Genomic DNA, 22,963 nt, shown 5'->3' on the forward strand with positions numbered 1-22,963 from the left:
TTTCTCATCTTTCTTTCTCTCTCTCTTTCTCTATCTTGCTTCTTCCTCTCTCACACTCTCTTCCTCCCTCTCTCATCTCTTTCTTTCTTTCTTTCCTTCTCTCTCTTTCTCTTTACTTCTCTCTTTCTTTTTACTTCCGCACCACTATATTGCGAAAAATCGAGTATCGCGAGGGGTCTTGGAACGTAACCCTCGCGATATTCGAGGGATCACTGTAGTTGTAAAGTCAATCGTGGCAGTTAACTTAGTAACACGGTTGTTAAGTGAGATTGTTGAGAATTCTGGGAGTTGAAGTCCACAAGTGTTAAAGTTGCCAAGTTTGAAGATCTCTGCCCAAGTTGCACTTTTTCAATTGGCTCAGTCTTCACATTTTATGAGGCAAAAACTCCATATATCCTGGGTGGTGGTTGTCACTCCTGAAAAGGACACAACTACTCAATTGAAAATTCTGTACAGTGTACAGTGATGTTTGTTCATCCTGTTTGAAGAGGACCTTGACATCTAATGGGTTGTGGGCTGTACGTGATGTGATCACAGGCGGCCAGTAAGGCCTCTACGGGCACGAAATGTTCTGCCCCATGTTGGGTAGACGTGTGGACACCCTTGTCGCAACATTTGCAGCTCTGAAGTACACAGAACAGAAAGCAGCAGCCAGGGTTGCGTGCGGAGTCCACTGTCCAGGAATATCTACAGCCCTCGCGTCAGCCTTCACACACACCTCACCTACCCCCATCCATGAAAGACTCAATAGCAGTTGGAGAGTAAATTTGATCAGGGTTTTAGAACATAGAATGATAAGAGTTGGAAGGGATTTTGGAGGTCTAGTCCAACCCCCTGCTGGAACAAGAAACCCATTTCAAGTAATGAGATTCAACCTGGAAATAAGGAGGAATTTTCTGACTCTGTGAGCGATCAACCAGTGGGACAGAAGTTGCCAACACTTGAGACTTTCAAGGGGAGATGGGAGTGCCATTTGTCTGAAGTGGTGTAGGGACTACTGCTTGAGAGGGAGGTTGGATTAGATGACCTTCAAGGTCCCTTCCAACTCTAATTAATTAGAAACATAAAAGACTGAGGGCAGAAAAAGACCTCATGGTCCATCTAATCTACCTTTATACTATTTCCTGTACTTTATCTTAGGATGGATTTATGTTTATTCCAGGCATGTTTAAATTCAGTTACTGTGGATTTACCAACCACATCTGCTGGAAGTTTGTTCCAAGCATCTATTACTCTTTCAGTAAAATAATATTTTCTCACGTTGCTTCTGATCTTTCCCCCAACTAACCTCAGATTGTGCCCCCTAGTTCTTGCGTTCACTTTCCTATTAAAAATACTTCCCTCCTGAACCTTATTTAACCCTTTAACATATTTAAATGTTTCGATCATGTTGCCCCTTTCCCTTCTGTCCTCCAGACTATACAGATTGAGTTCATGAAGTCTTTCCTGGTAAGTTGTCCAAGGCTCTTTTTGAAAGCCTCCAGTGATGCAGCATCCACCACCTCTGAAGGGAAGCTATCCCATTGATTGACTGCTCTCATCTAGGAAATCTCTCCTTAATTTCTTAATCTCTCCTTGCAAAGCCCTACATGGCATCAGACCAGAATACCCTCAGGACCGCCTTCTGCTGCACGAATCCCAGCACCCAATCAGGTCCCACAGAGTTGGCCTTCTCCGGGTCCCATCGACAAACAATGTCGTCTCGCGGGCCCCAGAAGAGCCTTCTTTGTGGCAGCCCCAGCCCTCTGGAATCAACTCCCCCTGGAGATCAGGACTGCCCCCACCTTCCTTGCCTTTCGCAAATTACTGAAAACCCATCTATGCCACCAGGCTTGGGGGACATAACTGACCCTCAGCTGTTTCATTTTATGTATGGTTTAACTGGATGATATGACTATTTTATAATGGGTTCTTATAATTGTTTTTAATATTAGATTTGTGCTTTGTATTTTGTTGTGAGCTGCTCCGAGTCTTCGGAGAGGGGCAGCATACAAGTCTAATAAATTATTATTATTATTATTATTATTATTATTATTATTACCATTACTATTATTCCAGGTTGTTTCTCTCCCTGAGTAATATTCCATTCATTGTTTTTCCATTTTGCCTTTTGGCGCTTTGGAGAATAGCTTGACCTCCACCCCACCCCGCCAGGCCCTTTTGTAACACCGACTAAGTCCCTCGTCTTAACTGCACCGGCTTAAGCCAAAAGTGGCTTCTCCGGGCCGAATCCCACCAACGCGCTTGGCCAGGATTGTGGCAAGCCAGCAACGCGGCCGGGGGAGGGGAGCGGGGTACTTACTTAGGCCTTCCGAGCGGCTCAAGGAGCCCCTCCGGCTGAGGCGCAGCGCTGCCCTTCCGAGCCGGCTTTGCAGAAAGCGCAACCGAGGCCTCCCTTGGCCGCCCTCACAGCCCGGCCCGGGACGCCTTATTTTTTCCACGCCGCTTCCCACCAAAAAAAAAAAAAAAGAGGGGAAAAAAAGCCCCCGTTTCCTCACGCTTTACTCTTTAGTTTTTCGAATATAGAGGGCGCCCCCCCCCCAACCGCCCCCGCTTTCTAGGGTGTTTTGGGTTTTTGCGCGCGCGGGAAGCTTTCCCCTCAGCTGAGGAGACTCTCGCGCGCCCTGCGTTTTGAGGACGCGCCGGGCGCCCTCTCGGCCCGTCTCTCCCGCGCCCCGTCCGGCCCTTGCCCATCCCCTTCCCGGCGTCCCACTTCGGCCGAACCCCCGGCCGGGGCGGCCTCCTCCAAGCGAGCGGAAAGGGCGGCGGGAAGATGGCGGAGCCCGGCGGGGCCGAAACCTTCGCCGAGCGACCGTCGACGCCGAGCGGCGGCAACAGCAGCCTCAGCAGGTGAGGACCGGAGGAAGGACGCATCCTGCCCCGCTCCCCACAGTCGTCTCTAGTCCCACCTCCTTAGGGGGGAAAGGGAGGGCGCACCTTCTTCTCAGTCCCCCACCTCGGCTCTGCCTCACACGGGACCCCGCTGCCCCCCACCCCAACGACGGAGAGCCCCTCCGTGGCTTCTTGGGTGCCCCGAGGACGACGCGGCGCCCTCTTTTCTCCAGTGCCTGGGCACCTTCCCCCCGCCCCGCCGCTGTTTTGCATTTTGATTTTGATTGATCTTCTCGGGTTTCTGACCCACCTCTGGAAACTGGGCGGGGCTCTTGCCAGGAGGCTGTCGGAGTGTATGTGGGGGAGTACCCCAATGTAGTATATTGGCAGGCCCAGTTTAATTAACCAGGTTACCGCATTAGCCCTGTTTTTCTACCTTTTGCACAGGACGAGGAACCCCGTACCCACCTGCTGGCTGGGCGCTCCAGGCTGAACTTAAATAGAGGCTAACATAATTAATTTATTTTTATTTATTTATTTTGTCCAATACACAATACATATTGAGGCGAATAGACATGAAGTATTATATATAAAGAGAAGATATAAAAATAGAGAAGATATATGAAGGAAGAAAATATACTGTATATGATATATGAGATAAGGAGAGGCAATTGGACAGGGGACGAAAGGCAGGCTAGTGCACTTATGTACGCCCCTTATTGACCTTTTAGGAACCTGGAGAGGTCAATCGTGGATTAAGGGAGAAATGTTGGGGATTAGGGGTTGACAATACTGAATCCGGTAATGAGTTTCACGCTTCGACAATTCGATTGCTAAAGTCATATTTTTTTACAGTCAAGCTTGGAGCAATTAATATTAAATTTGAATTTGTTGCATGCTCTTGTGTTGTTGCGGTTGCAGCTGAAGTAGTCATTGACAGGCAGGACGTTGCAGCATATGATTTTGTGGGCAATACTTAGATTGTGTTTTAGGCTTTCTAGACCTAGGATTGATAGTCTGCTTTCATAGGGCATTCTGTTTCGAGTGGAGGAGTGAAGGGCTCTTCTGGTGAAGTATCTTTGGACATTTTCAAGGGTGTTGATGTCCGAGATGTGGTATGGGTTCCAGACAGATGAACTGTATTCAAGGATGGGTCTGGCAAAAGTTTTGTAGGCTCTGGTGAGTAGTGTGAGATTGCCAGAGCAAAAGCTGCCTAGGATCAGGTTAACAATTCTAGAAGCGGAATCGAGGCTAGGGAGCTGTGTAAAAGGGCAGGATGACTGACCTGATTACTTAGATTGTGTGAACCTAGGCAATGTAATCCTGAGTGAAGGTGGATTGTCTCCAAGTCTTCAGAGAGGGCCGGCATACAAATCTAATAAATAATAATAATAATAATAATAATAATAATAATAATAATAATAACAACAACAACAACAACAACAACAACAATAACAATAACAACAACAACCATCATCACAACCACCACCATCATCCTCATCATCATCCTGGGTGAAGGTGGATTGTCTTCCCTGGCCACCTAGTTCTATAATGAAAGCTAAATCAGGGTTATGGTGCTGTTCAGATGGTTTGATGACTGACCTGGTTACTTAGGTTGTGTCAATGTGGGCAAAGTAATCCTGGGTGAAGGTGGATTGTCTCCCTCGGCCGCCTAGTTCTATAATGAAAGCTAAATCAGGGTTATGGCACTGTGCAAATGGGCATGATGACTGACCTGATTACTTAGGTTGTGTGAACGTGGGCAATGTAATCCTGGGTGAAGGTGGATTGTCTTCCCCGGCCACCTAGTTCCATATTCTTCTCCTGTGTCCATCTGTCAATGGTATGATGAACACCAGCTCTGCCTGTATAGGGATCCCTCAGGCTGGTGGCGATGGGAGATGTAGTCCATCATGTCTTAAAAGTGACTTTGGAGCCTTCGGGTCTTCCTTCCATTCCATAGTTTTTCTGCCTGCCCCTGGAAAGATTTTTCCTCCTTTTAATGCCCTATGATGGTTCCCTGATCTTTCCCCCATCCATCGCTTGGCCTTATATTTATTTATTTTATTTATTATTTGGATTTGTATGCCGCCCCTCTCCGAAGACTCTATAAAATTGGTTCTCCATCACCTTTTAGTGCAGTCACACTTGTTGCTAAATGACAATTCCCAGCAACCCCAAGTAGTGTGACCCAACATCTGGAATGCTACAGGTTGCTTTCACACAAAATTTTGATCACCCTTGCTGAATTAACTACTATTACTATTTTTTTCTCATCATTCCCATCACCCATCTCCTCCCACTTATGACTGTATGGCTGTAACTTGCTGCTTGTATCCTTATGATTTTTATTAAGATTTTTCCTGATTGCTTATTTGACCCCTATGACAATCATTAAGTGTTGTACCTCATGATTCTTGACAAATGTCTCTTTTCTTTTATGTACACTGAGAGCATATGCACCAAATTTTTTGCTGCTGTCTAGCGGTTGTGCCAATTTTTATAACCCATAGCAGTGGCTCTCAACTTCTCTTTTACCACGAACCTCCTTTAAAAACCTTTTGTGGCCATGGACCATGGCCACGGACCTCCAAGGCTTAAGAATAGAATAGAATAGAATTTTTTATTGGCCAAGTGTGATTGGACACACAAGGAATTTGTCTTGGTGCAGATGCTCTCAGTGTACATAAAAGAAAATATACATTTGTCAAGAATCATGTGGTACAACACTTAATGATTGCCATAGGGGTCAAATAAGCAATGAAGAAGCAATATTAATAAAAATCTTAGGATATAACCAAGAATCAAATCATAACGTTTCTTCAAGCGTTTGCGGACCCCTTGTGATGATGTCGCAACCCCTCAGGGGTCCGTGAACCACAGGTTGAGAACCACTGACCTAAAGCAGTGGAAGTGATGTGTTGGTGCCTGGAGGCTGTTGGAGTCTGGATGGGTGCCAACAGACTCAAACTCAACCCGGATAAGACGGAGTGGCTGTGGGTTCTGCCTCCCAAGGACAACTCCATCTGTCCGTCCATAACCCTGGGGGGGGGGGGGGAATTATTGACCCCCTCAGAAAGGATCCGCAACTTGGACGTTCTCCTCGATCCACAGCTCACATTAGAGAACCATCTTTCAGCTGTTGCAAGGGGGACGTTTGCCCAGGTTCGCCTGGTGCACCAGTTGCGGCCCTATTTGGACCTGTAGTCACTGCTCACAGTCACTCATGCCCTCATCACCTCGAGGCTTGACTACTGTAACGCTCTCTACATGGGGCTACCTTTGAAAAGTGTTCAGAAACTTCAGATCGTACAGAATGCAGCTGCGAGAGCAATCATGGGCTTCCTTAGGTATGCCCATGTCACACCAACACTCCACAGTCTGCATTGGTTGCCGATCAATTTCTGGTCACAATTCAAAGTGTTGGTTATGACCTATAAAGCCCTTCATGGCATCGGACCAGAATATCTACGAGACCGCCTTCTGCTGCACGAATCCCAGGGACCGATTAGGTCCCACAGAGTGGGCCTTCTCCGGGTCCCGTCAACTAAACAATGTCGTTTGGCGGGTCCCAGGGGAAGAGCCTTCTCTGTGGCGGCCCCGACTCTCTGGAACCAGCTCCCCCCGGAGATTAGAACTGCCCCCACCCTCCTTGCCTTCCGTAAACTCCTTAAAACCCACCTTTTCCGCCAGTCATGGGGGAATTGAGATATCTCCCTCGGGCCTATACAATTTATGTATGGTAGGTTTGTATGTATGTCTGATTAATAATGGGGTTTTAAAAATGTTTTTAAATTATTAGATTTGTTATGAATTGTTCTATTGCTGTTGTGAGCTGCCCCGAGCCTACGGAGAGGGGCGGCATACAAATCTAATAAATAAATAAATAAAGTCCAGTTGTGGAGCTCTTGGTGCCCTTTGATCTTGTTGGTTGGTTTGTAGACGTTTCTTTACCCAACTAGGTACCATCATCAGTGGCATTAAGTGTGGAATTTGCTCCTTGTTTATATCCGGTACCTTCCATATAAACAGGGAGCCAATCTGGTCTCGAGCAGTGTTTGCCAACCTTGGCAACTTGAAGATATCTGGATTTCAACTCCCAGAATCCCCCAGCCAGCATTCGCTGGCTGGGGGATTCTGGGAGTTGAAGTCCAGATATCTTCAAGTTGTCAAGGTTGGGAAACACTGGTCTAGAGGTTAAGGCAAATGGCCAGAAACCAGGGGACTGTGAGTTCTAGTCCTGCCTTAGGCATGAATGCCAGCTGGGTGACTTTGGCCCACCAATCTACCTCGCAGGATTGTTGCTGTGGGGGAAATAGGAAGAGAAAGGAGTATTAGGTTTGTTTGCTACCTTGAGTTATTTATAATAAAGTTGAGTGATGAAACATCTGCAAGCAACCAAGCTCAGAAAGCACCAAGGCATCCACAGTTGAACTCTCAGCTGCAAGGTACTGTATTCTCTTCGAGTGAAAAAATACGGTGGTCCTAATCAAGTTAAAACATTCTGACTTATTTGACTACTGCTATAAATCATCTCCAGGTATTTTGTGTTGTGTGATCCCAGTTGCTATGCGGCAGAGATGTCCCTTTATCTCGTTATGTGATCATGTCTGCTGCAGCATTATCTTCTCTGTCCTCATATTTCCTATTTTCCTCTCTCTGGGAGGTCCTGGCTGTGTTCTGCTTACATTTTTTTTTCGCAGGAAGTTAAGCGAGGCTTGCAGAGGTCTTCAAACATGGCAACTTGAAGACTCGTGGACTTCAACTCCCAGAATTCTCCAGCCAGCCATGCTGGCTGGAGAATCCTGGGAGTTGAAGTCCACGAGTCTTAAAGTTGCAAAGTTTGGGGACCCCTGGCTTACAGGGTAAGAGGAAAGATCAGGCCGGTTCAGCATGCTAGGCCCACAGTAGCCAACGCAATGTCTCTGCGGCAGAAGGCCACAAGCAGGAGGAATGTTGTAATTCTGCCGCATAAATCCCAGCAGCCAATCAGGTCCCACAGAGTTGGCCTTCTCCAGGTCCCGACAATGTCTAGGGGAAGAGCCTTATCTGTGGTGGCCCCGGCCCTCTGGAACCAGCTCCCTCTGGAGATTCGGACTGCCCACACTCTCCCCGCCTTTCGCAAGAGCCTTAAGACCTATCTATGTTGCCAGGCGTGGGGCAGTTAGATCATGCCCCCTCCTTTGGAGCATTAAACGTTACGTGTAGGTATGATTGTAATATTGAGTGTTGATTGTCTATTACTGCTTGTTTTTTAAGATAATGGGTTTTTTTAGCCATAGTTTTAATTACAGTATTAGATTTGTATTTATATTGTGCTATTGTTGTGAGCTGCCCCAAGTCTCCGGAGAGGTGCGGCATACAAATCTAATAAATTATTATTATTATTATTATTATTATTATTATTATTATTATTATTATTTATTAATTCCTCCCATCCCTATCTAAGTAGAACTACTAGGCATGGCTACTTTGAGGACCATCAAACATCCACAACTTTTTGGATTATATCTAGATGGTTTTTTTTTAAGCATTAGATGAAACTTATCATTTCACCTAGTGACCTGTGCTCAGTTTCCCTTTCTTTATTGATTGTTAATCTCTTTTCATTCTTTATTCCCTCCACGTTCTACAGTTGTCTTCTTTTAATTGCTCCCTTGTCCCCATTTTGTTTTCTGGTTGTAGGTTCTTTCGATAATCTTTTATTAAATTTCTTATTTCCTAGGTGAACTAGAAAATGGATCCCCTGACTCCCAGATAGAGATTCCTCCCGTTTGTTCTTCTCCACCTCCTCTCATATTTTCCCTTGAAGATAATTATGTGTTTTTCCACAATTACTCCCTTTATTCTGCTCAGCTTTTTTCCTTCTCTCCTATACAGCGATCCCTCGATTTTCGCGATCTCGATTATTGCGAAACGCTATACCACGGTTTTTCAAAAACTATTAATTAAAAAATACTCCACGTTTTTTTTGCTATACCGCGGTTTTTCCCACCCGATGACGTCACTCTCTTCCTTCCTTTCTCATCTTTCTTTCTCTCTCTCTTTCTCTATCTTGCTTCTTCCTCTCTCACACTCTCTTCCTCCCTCTCTCATCTCTTTCTTTCCTTCTCTCTCTTTCTCTATCTCCCTCTTGCTCTCGAGCGGCGGGCGGGCAGGCGAGTGAGCGGCGGGCGGGTAGCAGCGAGGAGCCGAAGATCGGGGTTTCCCCTTTGCGTGGGTGGCGGGGAAGACCCAGGGAAGGTTTCTTCGGCCGCCCAGCAGCTGATCTGCTCGGCAGCGCTGCTGCAGGAGGACCCGTGTCCGAAAGCTGGTGAGAGGGGTGGATCGGGCGAGCGGCGAGCGGCGGGCGGGCGGTAGCGGCGAGGGCGCCGGACGCGCTGGGGGGGGGCGGGGGCAGCCGACATTCAAAGCAATCTTTGTCGGCTTTCGCACTTTCATCGCTCCCCGGCTCCACCATATGCGCATGCGCGGCCATGGAAAAAGGGCGCGCATGCGCAGATGGTGTTTTTACTTCCGCACCACTATACTGCGGAAAATCGATTATCGCGAGATGTCTTGGAACGTAGCCCTCGCGATAATCGAGGGATCACTGTACTCCATTGGCCTGTGATATGTGTTGCAGCACAGAGCGTACAGATTCCCCTTAGTTTCAGTTTTTACATAACCTGCTATATTGTATACTAATATTCTTATTTGCCTGTATGACTTTCTCCCCCAGTATCTTACATGTGCCCCAAATAGTTTTCGGAGAAGGGCGGCATACAAATCTAATGAATTGAATTGAATTGAAAATACAGGCAGTCCTCAGCTTATGACCACAATTAGGACATGAACATCTGTTGTTAAGTAATGTAGTTGTTAAATGAATGGTCCACGGAAAGGGGCCAAATCTAATTAATAATAATAATAATAATAAGCCTTCTGCTGCACGAATCCCAGCGACCGATTAGGTCCCACAGAGTTGGCCTTCTCCGGGTCTCATCAACTAAACAATGTCGGTTGGCGGGAACCAGGGGAAGAGCCTTCTCTGTGGCGGCCCCGACTCTCTGGAACCAGCTCCCCCCAGAGATTAGAACTGCCCCTACCCTCCTTGCCTTTCGTAAACTTCTCAAAACCCACCTTTGTTGTCAGGCATGGGGGAATCGAAACATCTCCCCCGGGCCTATATAATTTATATATGGTATGTTTGTGGTTATGTCTGCTTAAAAATGGGTTTTTTTAACTATTTTAAATTTTAAATTTTAAATTGTATATTATTAGATTTGTTATGAATTGTTTTATTGTGTTGTGAGCTGCCCCGAGTCCATGGAAAGGGGTGGCATACAAATCTAATCGATAGATAGATAGATAGATAGATAGATAGATAGATAGATAGATAGATAGATAGATAGATAGATAGATAGATAAATAGATAGATAAATAGATAAATAAATAAATAAATAAATAATTCTTTTTGCTATTTTGCCATGGTTGTTAAGCGAATCCAGCTTTCCCCATTAACCGAAGCCAGCTAGGAAGATCTTAAATGGCAATGATGTGACCCTGATTATTATTATTATGATTATGATTATGATTATTATTTATTAGATTTGTATGCCGCCCCTCTCCGTAGACTTGGGGCGGCTCACAACAATAACAAAGACAATGTAAGAACAAATCTAATAATTTAAAAAACACTAAAAGCCCCATTATTAAAAGCAAACATACACAGAAACATACCATGTATAAACTGTATAGGCCCGGGGGAGATGTCTCAGTTCCTCCATGCCTGACAGCAGAGATGGGTCTTAAGAACTTTACGAAAGGCAAGGAGGGTGGGGGCAGTTCTAATCTCTGGGGGGAGCTGGTTCCAGAGGGTCAGGGCCACCACAGAGAAGGCTCTTCTCCTAGGTCCCGCCAAACGACATTGTTTAGTCGATGGGACCCGGAGAAGGCCAACTCTGTGGGACCTAACTGATGCTGTAACTGTCATAAATATACTCCAGTTGCAAAGCATTTGATTACATCGTCATGGGGATTCTGTGACAGTCATACGTCTGTGGACTGATTGTACGTCACAGCACCATTGTAAGTTCAAGTAGTTGCTAAACAAGTGGTCCTAATTCAAGGTATTTTCTTTAGCTTTCGGTGGGAAGTGAACAGAAGAAATGATCCATTTCCCATCCTTGCTTTACACTTAGAATTAGTTTGGTCTAGTGGTTAAGGGACCAGGCTAAAAATCAGGAAATACCTCACAGGGTTGTTGTGGGGAAAATAGGAGGAGAAAGGAGTATGATATAGGTTCGCTGCCTAGAATTACTTATAAAGTAATAAAGGTGGGATTAAAAGCGTATTTAAAAAATATGCTTGGATCTTAATTATTTTGTTTATTGCAATCCTCTTTAATATTAAATTCTTCCGTTCAGTGCTCTGCATGGCATGTTGCTAAAATTTTAATAACTAGCATAAACATGATTATAAACACCAGGATCAAATTGAATTCTAAATATATCTACTTAAAATAGTTAGACTTCTCTGCGGTTGTTTTAATCGTGCCCATTGAGTGTGGGAGTTTTACAGGCTGATCATTGTGAGCATTTTATGGTGGATTATTTCCTTGATTTTCCGCCAAATGGTTTACAATTAGCAGGTCTAGACTGATTAATGGACAATGGGGATATCCACTTTGTTCCTACAGCATCAATTGTTATCAGAGGTTAAAGTAGATTAAACTCCTAATATCCTGATTTGGAATTTCCAAAGTGTATCCAATAGGCCCTTAAATGCCACGAATTTGGACAGATTGATCTTTAACCTGATCTAGGTAATTTTTTAATTGAAGCAGATGAGGCTTGTACTATTCTGGACACCAGAAATTACAATATATAAGAATTATGATCCAAACATCCTTTTTCAGGCCTAGTGCCATATAAATTGAACTTGAGTTACAATCATAATGGAGCCTGTCCATCATGGTCATAATTTTATGTTATGTTATGTTATGAATTGTTCTATTGCTGTTGTGAGCCGCCCTGAGTCTACGGAGAGGAGCAGCATACAAATTTATTTATTTATTTATTTATTTATTTATTCATTCATTCATTCATTCATTCATTTATTTGGATTTGTATGCCGCCCCTCTCCGAGGACTCGGGGCGGCTCACAGCATATATAAGAACAGAACAATAATGAAAATCCAATTAATACTACAATTTAAAAACAATTAAAAGAAAGACTTATCGACCAAACATTCAACAATCATACTTAAGCATTCAGTGGTCAGGGGGAAGAACTAAAAGTCCCAAGCCTGGCGGCAAAGATGAGTTTTTAATCTCTTTTGGAAGGCAGGGAGGGTGGGGGCAGTGCGAATCACTGGGGGGAGCTGATTCCAGAGGGTTGGGGCTCCCACAGAGAAGGCTCTTCCCCTAGGTCCCACCAGCCTGTGGGCCCATTTTGCCAGAAACAGGAAGTCAATGCTGTTTTTTTGACAATACAGGTTGTAAAGCACAGTCACGCTGTTAATGGCCGAAATATAGGCCAGTTACCAAGCACTTGACATGCAGTCACATGAGCAGCCGTCAGAACTTAAGAATTGGATCATAAGCCCTCCAGAGTGGTCCATTGTAACTTTGAAATTGATTGTAAATCAACTTTGCGTAACAACCACAAAAAAGGGGGTGAAATTGGATTGGGCACATGACCCACCCATTTTACGACCATCACAAGAAACCTAAGTATGATTGACAGGCTCCATTGTGGTCATATATCACAGTGATGGTGAACCTATGGCATGCATGCCACAGGTGACACGTGAAGCCATATTGGAGGGCATGTGAGGCGTTGCCCTATGTGAACTCCACCGCACTAGTCAGCTTTTTGGACTTGGGGAAGGTGGTACTGTATTGCCCAAAGGGCAAACCGGAGTTTTGGAAAAATGGACTTCTGGTTTGCCCATTATGCTGTTTTTCGCCCTCCGGGGTTTTAGGAAGTTTCTCTGAAGCCTCCGGAGTGCAAAAAAACAGCGCAGCGGCAAACCAGAAGTCCATTTTTCTGAACTTCCCGTTTGCCTGTTTGAAGAATCATCTATGCCAGTGTTTCCCAACCTTGGCAACTTGAAGATATTTGGACTTCAACTCCCAGAATTCCCCAGCCAGGCTTGGGGCCATTAGAGTCTAGCCCCCCGGCTGATGAATGAATTGTATGTTTCTTTGTTTGAATGGGAATGATTGATTTTTTTAAGTAACTCAGGTTTTAGAATAGCTAGTTTTAAATTTAATTGGATTTAGGATATTTTGTACTGTTTGTATATGTTGTAAGCTTCCCCGAGTCCTCGGAGAGGGGCGGCATATAAATCAAATCAAATAATGAATGAATGAATGAATGAATGAATGAATGAATGAATGAATGAATGAATGAACAAAATAAATATAAGATAGGGGGAAGACAGGTGAGTGTGGGGAAGAATTGAAGCACACCCTGTGGGTGGATGGAAGGAAGGAAGGAAAAAAAGAAGTGTAAAGAATAAGGGAGGGAGGGAGGAAAAAAAGAAAGAAAGAAGAATGGAAGGAAAGAAGAAGAGAGGGAGGAGGAAATGATAAAAAGGGAGGGAGGGAAGAAAGAAGGAAGGAAGGAAGAAAAAAGGGAAGGAAGAAGAAAAAAAGAACACAGACTTGGGTACTATTGTTGAGTTGCTACTGGGAATGCCTGATTCCTCCTTTTGAGTTGGAGCCAATGGAGGCCTTTTCTCATTCCCAGTACTCTATGAACCAACCTTCAGTGCCTCTGGCTGTAGCTGCGGAATCTCAGGTCAGTTTCTAATAAGGCCTCCCTCCCTGCCTTAGGAAACAATGGCGCCTGGTGGGACCCAGGGGAAGAGCCTTCTCTGTGGCGGCCCCGGCCCTCTGGAACCAACTCCCCCCAGAGATTAGAACTGCGCCCACCCTCCTTGCCTTTCATAAACAACTTAAAACCCACCTCTGCCCCCAGGCATGGGGGAATTGAGATCCTCTTTCCCCCAAGGCCTTTACAATTCTATGCATGGTATGTATGTATGTATGTATGTTTGGTTTTTATATTAATGGATTTTTAATCATTTCTAATACCAAATTACTATTGTACACTGTTTTATTGTCGCTGTTAGCCGCCCCGAGTCTCTGGAGAGGGGCGGCATACAAATCCAATAAATAAATAATAAATAAACATTCTCTAGTCTCCCTCCCCACCTCCTCAGGAAGCTAAGTTAACTCTATCCCTGTTAATACAGGTAGTCCTCTGCTTACAGCCACCACTCAGCCCAATATTTCTGTTCCTAAGTAAGATAGTTGTTAAGTTACATCAATGTGAACATTAACAAAATCTGCCGCCTAATTAAAGGCCTAACTCATTAGTAAGAAAGGAGTAAAGTAGTCTTTAAGCAGTTTGCTTGTTTTATTTGTTAACCAAGTATAGGATAGTAGTTTATATAAACATAACATAGAAAGTAATGATAAAAAGGACAATAGGACAGGGACGGTGTGCACAATGGTGCGCTTATGCACACCCCTTACAGACCTCTTAGAAAAGGGGAGAGGTCAACTGTAGACAGTCTAAGGTTGAAGATTTTGGGGTTTGGGGAAGAAACAACAGAGTCAGGTAGTGAATTCCAGGCGTTGTGGATTATGATTGATAGAAACATAGAAGACTGACGGCAGAAAAAGACCTCATGATCCATCTAGTCTGCCCTTATACTATTTTCTGTATTTTGTCTTAGGATGGATATGTGTTTATCCCAGGCATGTTTCAATTCAGTTACTGTGGATTTACCAACCACGTCTGCTGGAAGTTTGTTCCAAGGATTTACTACTCTTTCAGTAAAATAATATTTTCTCATGTTTTCGATCTTTCCCCCAACTAACTTCAGAATGTGTCCCCTTGTTCTTTTGTTCACTTTCCTATTAAAAACACTTCCCTCCAGAACCTTATTTAACCTTTTAACATATTTAAATGTTTCGATCATGTCCCCCCTTTTCCTTCTGTCTTCCAGACTATACAGATTGAGTTCATGAAGTCTTTCCTGATACGTTTTATGCTTAAGACCTTCCACCATTCTTGTAGCCCGTCGTTCAATTTTTTCAATATCTTTTTGTAGGCGAGGTCTCCAGAACTGAACTGATTATGTACCATCAAATTGTTTTTGACTCCTAGTGGTCATAGATTAGTGTTTCTCAACCCTGGCAGCTTGCAGATGGTTGGACTTCAACTACCAAAATTCCCCAGCCAGAATGGGTTGGGAATTCTGAAGTTGAAGTCTACCCATCTTCAAGCTGTCAAGAATGAGGAACACTGATTTATATAGACCTTCTCCAGGAGATTCTGTCCCTAACTTGTTCCTTCATGTCCCCCCAATAGTGCCCCTTGTACTCGATTCTATCCCCTTTGCTACTGGTTGCTGTCTTCTTTCCTTCTATATTTCCCAGTCTTAGAGCCTTTCCAGAGAAAAGTTAAAATTTCTTTAAATAATAAACTTTTTTTTAGCTAAAAACCAAGTTCCGGTATCTTTTCATTTCATTTCATTTCATTTTATTGGATTTGTATGCCGCCCCTCTCCGTAGACTCGGGGCGGCTAACAACAGTGACAAAAAACAGAATGTAAAAATCCAATACTACAACAGTTAAAAACCCTTATTGTAAAACCAATCATACATACAAACATACCATGCATAAATTGTAGAAGCCTAGGGGGAAAGATTATCTTAGTTCCCCCATGCCTGACGGCAGAGGTGGGTTTTGAGGAGCTTACGAAAAGCAAGGAGGGTGGGGGCTATTCTAATCTCTGGGGGGAGTTGGTTCCAGAGGGTCGGTGCCGCCACAGAGAAGGCTCTTCCCCTGGGCCCGCCAACCTACATTGTTTAGTTGACGGGACCCAGAGAAGGCCAACTCTGTGGGACCTAACCGGCCACTGGGATTCGTGCGGCAGAAGGCGGTCTCGCAGATATCCTGGTCCGGTGCCATGAAGGGCTTTATAGGTCATAACCAACACTTTGAATTGTGACCGGAAACTGATCGGCAACCAATGCAGACTGCGGAGTGTTGGTGTGACATGGGCATATTTAGGGAAGCCCATGATTGCTCTCGCAGCTGCATTCTGCACGATCTGAAGTTTCCGAACACTCTTCAAAGGTAGCCCCATGTAGAGAGCGTTACAGTAGTCGAACCTCGAGGTGATGAGGGCGTGAGTGACTGTGAGCAGTGAGTCCCGGTCCAAATAGGGCCGCAACTGGTGCACCAGGCGAACCTGTGCAAACGCCCCCCTCGCCACAGCTGAAAGATGTTTCTCTAATGTGAGCTGTGGATCGAGGAGGACGCCCAAGTTGCGGACCCTCTCTGAGCGGGTCAATAACTCCCCCCCCAGGGTAATGGACGGACAGATGGAATTGTCCTTGGGAGGCAAAACCCACAGCCACTCCGTCTTACTGTTGGCATGAGCATCCATGAGCACAAATGACAAAATATGATTTTGAAGCAATGATCTTCCAGGCTCTCAAAGTTAACTTCTGAATTGGTTGTATGCAACTACTCGCAAACATCACCAACCGATCCCCATAATCGTGGCGTGTGGGCCTTGGCAAAGAATCACTCAAGGTTTTCTTTTGTGCCTTTCCTGGAACCTCTGCCAAGGAACAGTTGCTGTTCTGTATTTTCCCCCCACAACTATAGTAACACAAACAATGGGACTTGCAAGGCCACAAGGCATTAAGCGTGTGGTTTTTTTTAATGCCCATTATTTCACATTCTGCAATGTGACCTCCCTTTCTTCCTCCTTCCCCAGGACCCCCACTCCTCATTCTAAAGCCCTTTCAATTAAAAGTTTAAATTATATCATGCTCCTGGTTGAAACCATAGTTTCAGCTTGGAAACTGGGTATCCTAGGACAAGTCCACAAATGCTAGAGAATTCCTGGAAGCTTAGCACAATCAGTCGTCCAGGGGCACATTTTATTTATTTATTTATTTTATTTATTCATTTGTCCAATACACAAATACACAGGAAGAAAAATAGACATGTGATAATATAAAAGAGGGTGAAAGTGAACTTAGAGGAGAGGATATATGAAAGGAAGAGAATATATAAGATAGGTGAAAGAAAGGAAAGACAATTGGACAGGGGACGAAAGGCACACCAGTGCACTTATGTACGCCCTTACTGGCCTCAGGAACCTGGAGAGGTCAATCGTGGAGAGTCTAAGGGAGAAATGTTGGGTGTTAGGGGTTGACACAATTGAGTCCGGTAATGAGTTACACGCTTCGACAACTCGATTGCTAAAGTCATATTTTTTACAGTCAAGTTTGGAGCGGTTCGTATTAAGTTTGAATCTGTTGCGTGCTCTTGTGTTATTGCGGTTGAAGCTGAAGTAGTCATTGACCGGTAGGACGTTGCAGCATATGATCTTGTGGGCAACACTCAAATCGTGTTTTAGGCGCCGTAGTTCTAGGCTTTCAAGGCCCAGGATTGTTAGTCTATTTTCGTAGGATATTCTGTTTCGAGTGGAGGAGTGAAGGGCTCTTCTGGTGAAATATCTTTGGACATTTTCTAGGGTGTTGATGTCTGAGATGTGGTATGGGTTCCAGACAGATGAGCAGTAGTCTAGGATGGGTCTGGCAAAGGTTTTGTAGGCTCTTGTGAGTAGAGTGAGATTGCCTGAGCAGAAGCTGCGTAGGACAAAAACAACATATACATACCATTCAAAAGAGACAATCAAAAATCTAAAAAGGAAACAAAAGGCCCAAAACACCACATCTCCAGCAATCAACACCCAGATGAGCAGAGATTAGCACCAAAATTAACTTTAGACTAACAATCAACAAGCAAACAATACCCCAATCAAGGAACTGCCAAACCAGCTAACAGTAAACAACAATCCAATCAAGGAACCACTCAAGACAGCTTGGACCAACTGACAGGGCATAAAATGAGAGCAAACCCAAACCACCACCACCACCCAGCACTGATGAGGTTACCTAATTAGGTAATGAAATGTCTGAAAGAAAACCACTGAGCTCACAGAGCACCCAAAACCCCATATACCAAGCTCAGTTTCATATATTCCAAGATTACTTTGTCTTCATTTTTTGTTAAAGAAGTGGAATATGTGTGTGTGTGTGTGTTTTTAGGGTCCATTGGTAACCACAATGGAGTTTGAAGCTGTTTCTTGAATCATGACCTTAAACTTTTGTAAGAAGATGGGCCCTTGTTCCCTTGAAAAGGGATAAAACAGTGGTTCTCAACCTGTGGTCTGTGGACCCCCAGGGAGCCTTGATGTAACAGGGGGGGTCCATGAAGGCATAAAAAATGTTATGATTTAAATCTTGAGTTACGTCCAGGGTTGCGAACCATTGAGTAAAAGGTTTCTCCAGTTTGAGAGACTGTTACATAGCAGGTAGTACTAAGACTTCCTTGCAAATTGGTGGCGTGGCAGTTTTGAATAGCATATATTGTCCCCAAACTGTATATAAATCTATTCCCTTCTCTACAGTAGTCCTTGATTTATGACCGGTTGTTAGCAATAATTCAAAATTACAATCAGGATCTGAAGTGCTGATGGCTACCCTTGTCATGTGATTACATTTGGGGGCCCTGGCAATCTGCCCTCATTTATGGCTGTTTGTAGCATCCTTCAGTCACATAATCATAATTTATTATGTTTGTTTGGCTGAAAACGTAAAAAACGCCCATTGCAGATAAAGGATCTGCTTCATGGCCATGGCATTCATTTAATGATCGTAGTTGGTAAGGGGCGAGTATAAGTGTCCTAGAGTGCCTTCCGTCCCCTGTCCTATTGCTCTCCTATACCTTTCTTCTATTCCTATATTTCTTCTTCTATTCTTTCATTGATATGTTCTATTACTTCATCTTCTTTTCTATTATTTCTTAGATATATTTTAGTATGAGTATCTGCCCTATAACCGTCATCATGTATTTTGCTATGTGTATATAGATATACATATACCCATTAAAACTTTCATTGTGTATTGGACAAAATAAATAGGTAGGTAGGTAGGTAGGTAGGTAGGTAGGTAGGTAGGTAGATAGATAGATAGATAGATAGATAGATAGATAGATAGATAGATAGATAGAAAAAATGTAAAAAAATCAGGTGTAGTTACACTTAATGCCTGGCACAACTTACAACTGTATTTCTGGGCATCCCAAAGGTGTTTTTTTTCAAAAGGCAACTGAAATTTCCAAGAAGTTTCTTCAGCTCTGCTTCATGGATGAGAAGCGAAATATTTTCAAGGAAAACCAAAATCAAGAAAGTTCAGTTGCCTTTTGAAAAAGCACCTGGATGATTGAGAATCTCCTCCTTATCTAGGTGATAAGTTGAGGGCTACTTGTACAGTGGTACCTCTACTTAAGAACGCCTCTACTTAAGAACTTTTCCAGATAAGAACCGGGTGTTCAAGACTTTTTTGCCTCTTTTTAAGAACCATTTTCTACTTAAGAATCCGAGCCCGGAAAAATTTCCTAGGAAATCTGAGAGCAGCACGAAGGCCCGGCCAGTTTCCTGCCATTCCCCCTTTAATCCCGGCCATCTCCGGCATTTCTGGGCTGCCTTTCGGTGTATGGGAGGCGCATGCTCCTCCTCGCCACCTCAGAGTCCCCCCCTTTTTTAAAGCCTTTTTTAAAAAAAGTTTTGGATTTTTTTGATTCCCCTCCCCTCACCTTCTTCCTTCGCCAGCGACTGTCCTCCTCCTGTTCTTCCTCCTCCTCCTCCCACCCAAATTCCGAGCTTTTATCTCTTTCCTAATGGGTTTACACGCATTATTTGCTTTTACATTGATTCCTATGGGAAAAATTGCTTCTACTTAAGAACATTTCTACTTAAGAATCTGGGTCACGGAACGAATTAAGTCCGTAAGTAGAGGTACCACTGTATTGTACAATTGGGAAAAACTGCAGAAAAGGGTAATCAAAAAGATCAAAGGCCTGGAGCTACCTGTATGACCAATTGAAGAAAAAAAAAGCATCTTTTAATTTATCCCTCTCTCTCCCCCTTCCCCCGTTTCTAGCATGGCGGACAAGAACAGCACATTGAAATGCACTTTTTCTGCTCCGGGCCATAGTGTTACCCTCCTGCACGGCCTGGCTTCTCTGCGGGCTCAGGCCCAGTTGCTGGACGTCATCCTCACCATCAACAATGAGGTCTTTCAGGTGCACAAAGTTGTTTTGGCGGCCTGCAGTGACTACTTCAGGTGAGAGGCCCATAGAAGGCATTTTCTGCTCTTTCAAACCACGTTGACTGAGTTGGCCCTGGACAAAATGGTGGGTTTGTGTAAGGGAATTGAGCGGCGGGTGTCCAAATGGAGTCAGAGACACTGAACTTCTCGTTTTATATACATTATATAGAAATAAATGTATTTCACATCTATATTTGCAGCCGATAAGATAGTCAGGCGCATCACGACATCATGAGGTAAATTGTGAGGTAAATCACAGAACAGCATGCAGAACTCCCAGAAGGAAAAAAAGGCGGGAAAAGTGGGAACTCCCTCTTTACACCCACAGCAAGCAATCATAATGTAGAATGCAGGAGCTAGCCTGATTCCTTTAGTTTTCTTACTATCCTACATTTATTGATTGATTGATTGATTGATTGATTGATTGATTGATTGATTGGATTTCTATGCCGCCCCTCTCCGGAGACTCGGGGCGGTTAACAGCAGCAATAAAGCAGTGTACAATAGTAGTCTGATATTAGAAATAATTAAAAGCCCATTAATATAAAAAAAACCAAACATGCATACATACATACATACCATGCATAGAATTGTAAAGGCCTGGGGGGAAGAGGGTCTCAATTCCCCCATGCCTGACGGCAGAGGTGGGTTTTAAGCAGCTTACGAAAGGCAAGGAGGGTGGGGGCAATTCTAATCTTTGGGGGGAGTTGGTTCCAGAGGGCCGGGGCCGCCACAGAGAAGGCTCTTCCCCTGGGTCCTGCCAAGCGACATTCTTTAGTTGACGGGACCCGGAGAAGATCCACTCTGTGGGACCTAACTGTTGCTTGTGCTTGGTACAATAGTTAGATGAGTCAAGTGTTACATTTTCTTGCAAAAAGTTTTCCATTCTAAAAAGAAAAGGCATTTGCAATGTATTATTATTATTATTAATAATAATAATAATAATAATAATAATAATAAATTTATTGTCATTGTCAAAAACAATGAATTGTCATTGGCAACGAAAGTCGTGTGACACCCAGAGACCAATCCCACCATACATAAAATCAGAATAGGTAAATTTTAAACATAGAATAAAAAATAGAATAAAAAATAGAATAAATGTCCCACCCACTATAAATTCCCCACCCTGAACCTCTCAACCATCTACATGACAAACCGAGTAATATTGTCCAACAGTTCACTGATAGTGACCCTTTAGTTCGTTGTTAAGTGCGAGTATAGCTCTGGGATAAAAACTATTCAGGAAACGTGTGGTCCGAGTTCTAGTTGTTCTGTATCTTCTGCCAGAAGGCAACAGTTCAAAGAGATTGTTAGCAGGATGAGAAGAGTCTTTGAGAATGGTATGCACCTTCCTAGAACAGCGAGATGTGAAGATGTCATCCAGGGCGGGTAGCTGGAGCCCAATGATGTTCTGGGCAGTTTTAATAATTCTCTGTAGAGCTTTTTTGTTCGCTACAGAGCTGCTCCCGTGCCAAGCTAGAATGCCGTATGTCAAGACACTCTCAATGGTGCTGCGATAGTAGGACAACAGTAGACGCTGAGATAAATTTATCTTCCTGAGCATTCTCAGGAAGTACAGCCTCTTTTGTGCCGCACGCAGTGCAATACCCATCAAACTTTCATGCGTTGTTGTAAACACTAATGTTTTACTATTAACTGTAAAAAATAACATTTTCATCCTAATAGCCGCGAGAGCCATCGTGGGGCTTCCAAGATTCACCCACGTTTCTTCAACACTCCGTGGCTTGCATTGGCTGCCAATCAGTTTCCGGTCACAATTCAAAGTGTTGGTCATGACCTTTAAAGCCCTACATGGCATTGGACCAGATTACCTCCGGAACCGCCTGCTACCGCACGAATCCCAGCGACCGATAAGGTCCCCCAGAGTTGGCCTTCTCCGGGTCCCGTCGACTAAACAATGTCGTTTGGCAGGCCCCAGGGGAAGAGCCTTCTCTGTGGCGGTCCCGGCCCTCTGGAACCAACTCCCCCCCGGAGATTAGAACTGCCCCCACCCTCCCTGTCTTTTGTAAACTACTCAAGACTCATTTATACCGCCAGGCATGGGGGAGTTGAGATATTCCTTCCCCCTAGGCCATTACAAGTTATGCATGGTATGTTTGTGTGTATGTTTGGTTCTATAATAGGGGTTTTTAGTTGTTTTTTTATTATTGGATTGTACATGTTGTGTTTATTATTGTTGTTAGCCGCCCCGAGTCTGCGGAAAGGGGCGGCATACAAATCCAATAAATTATTATTATTATTATTATTATTATTATTATTATTATTATTAATAATAATAATAATAATTAATAATAATAGGTATGCTTGGCATATAAGGGACAGAATGAAACAAAAACAAAATACAAATACTAAACAAAAATGGTTTAATGTTGTTACGTTAGGTTGATGAAGAATGCTTGGGTGAAAACCAGAAGTAGATTTCTGCATAGGAAAAAAAATATCTTGAGATCATCAATTCTGGAGCTGAATGTTGATTTATTTACATTTGCAAGCCGTTCAGTTATAGTCTCTAAGTTGTTTAAACATTAGTACAATGAAACAGTGAAAGCCGTAGTAAGCAATAAATTATCAAACCAACACATCATTTTGTGCATCAAAAAAGGTTACAACCAGCTATCTTATATTTGCTGGATGATTACATTTGTAATTCAGACTTGTTTTTTGAGTGCTTTGAGGAAGAACGGCATTTTAAATGCCTTTTGATATATTAACAGGGAGGAAATGGTCCTTTACTTCTTACAATTATGTTATTTTAATGTAAACGCACAACAACGGATGCCTGCCTTGGTATTTTGCAGGCCTGGTTCCCAGAACCACATAATTTGTATTGCCTAAATTCATCTGTTGAAATAAGATAAAGTTAACCCAATCAGAATAAAATGAAGACCAGACCAGTTTTAGCTACTGAATGT

The 22,963-nt window shown here is 43.7% G+C and overlaps 1 protein-coding gene across 2 annotated transcripts in view; it reads left to right on the plus strand.

The window, feature by feature from the left end:
* The first annotated feature begins 2,324 nt into the window (after positions 1-2,324).
* Positions 2,325-22,963, plus strand: part of KLHL26 (kelch like family member 26) — a 36,956-nt gene continuing 16,317 nt past the window's right edge. The window contains exons 1-2 of one of the 2 annotated variants that reach the window (XM_070732394.1): positions 2,325-2,850; positions 19,860-20,042. In XM_070732394.1, the coding sequence (XP_070588495.1) occupies positions 2,774-2,850; positions 19,860-20,042 (260 nt within the window). In that variant the 5' untranslated portion in view covers positions 2,325-2,773. The remainder of the gene's footprint in view (positions 2,851-19,859; positions 20,043-22,963) is intronic. The other variant, XM_070732404.1, reaches the window with a different exon arrangement.

The sequence above is a fragment of the Erythrolamprus reginae genome, chromosome 1, assembly GCF_031021105.1.
Source record: "Erythrolamprus reginae isolate rEryReg1 chromosome 1, rEryReg1.hap1, whole genome shotgun sequence".
Classification (NCBI taxonomy): Eukaryota; Metazoa; Chordata; class Lepidosauria; order Squamata; family Dipsadidae; genus Erythrolamprus; species Erythrolamprus reginae.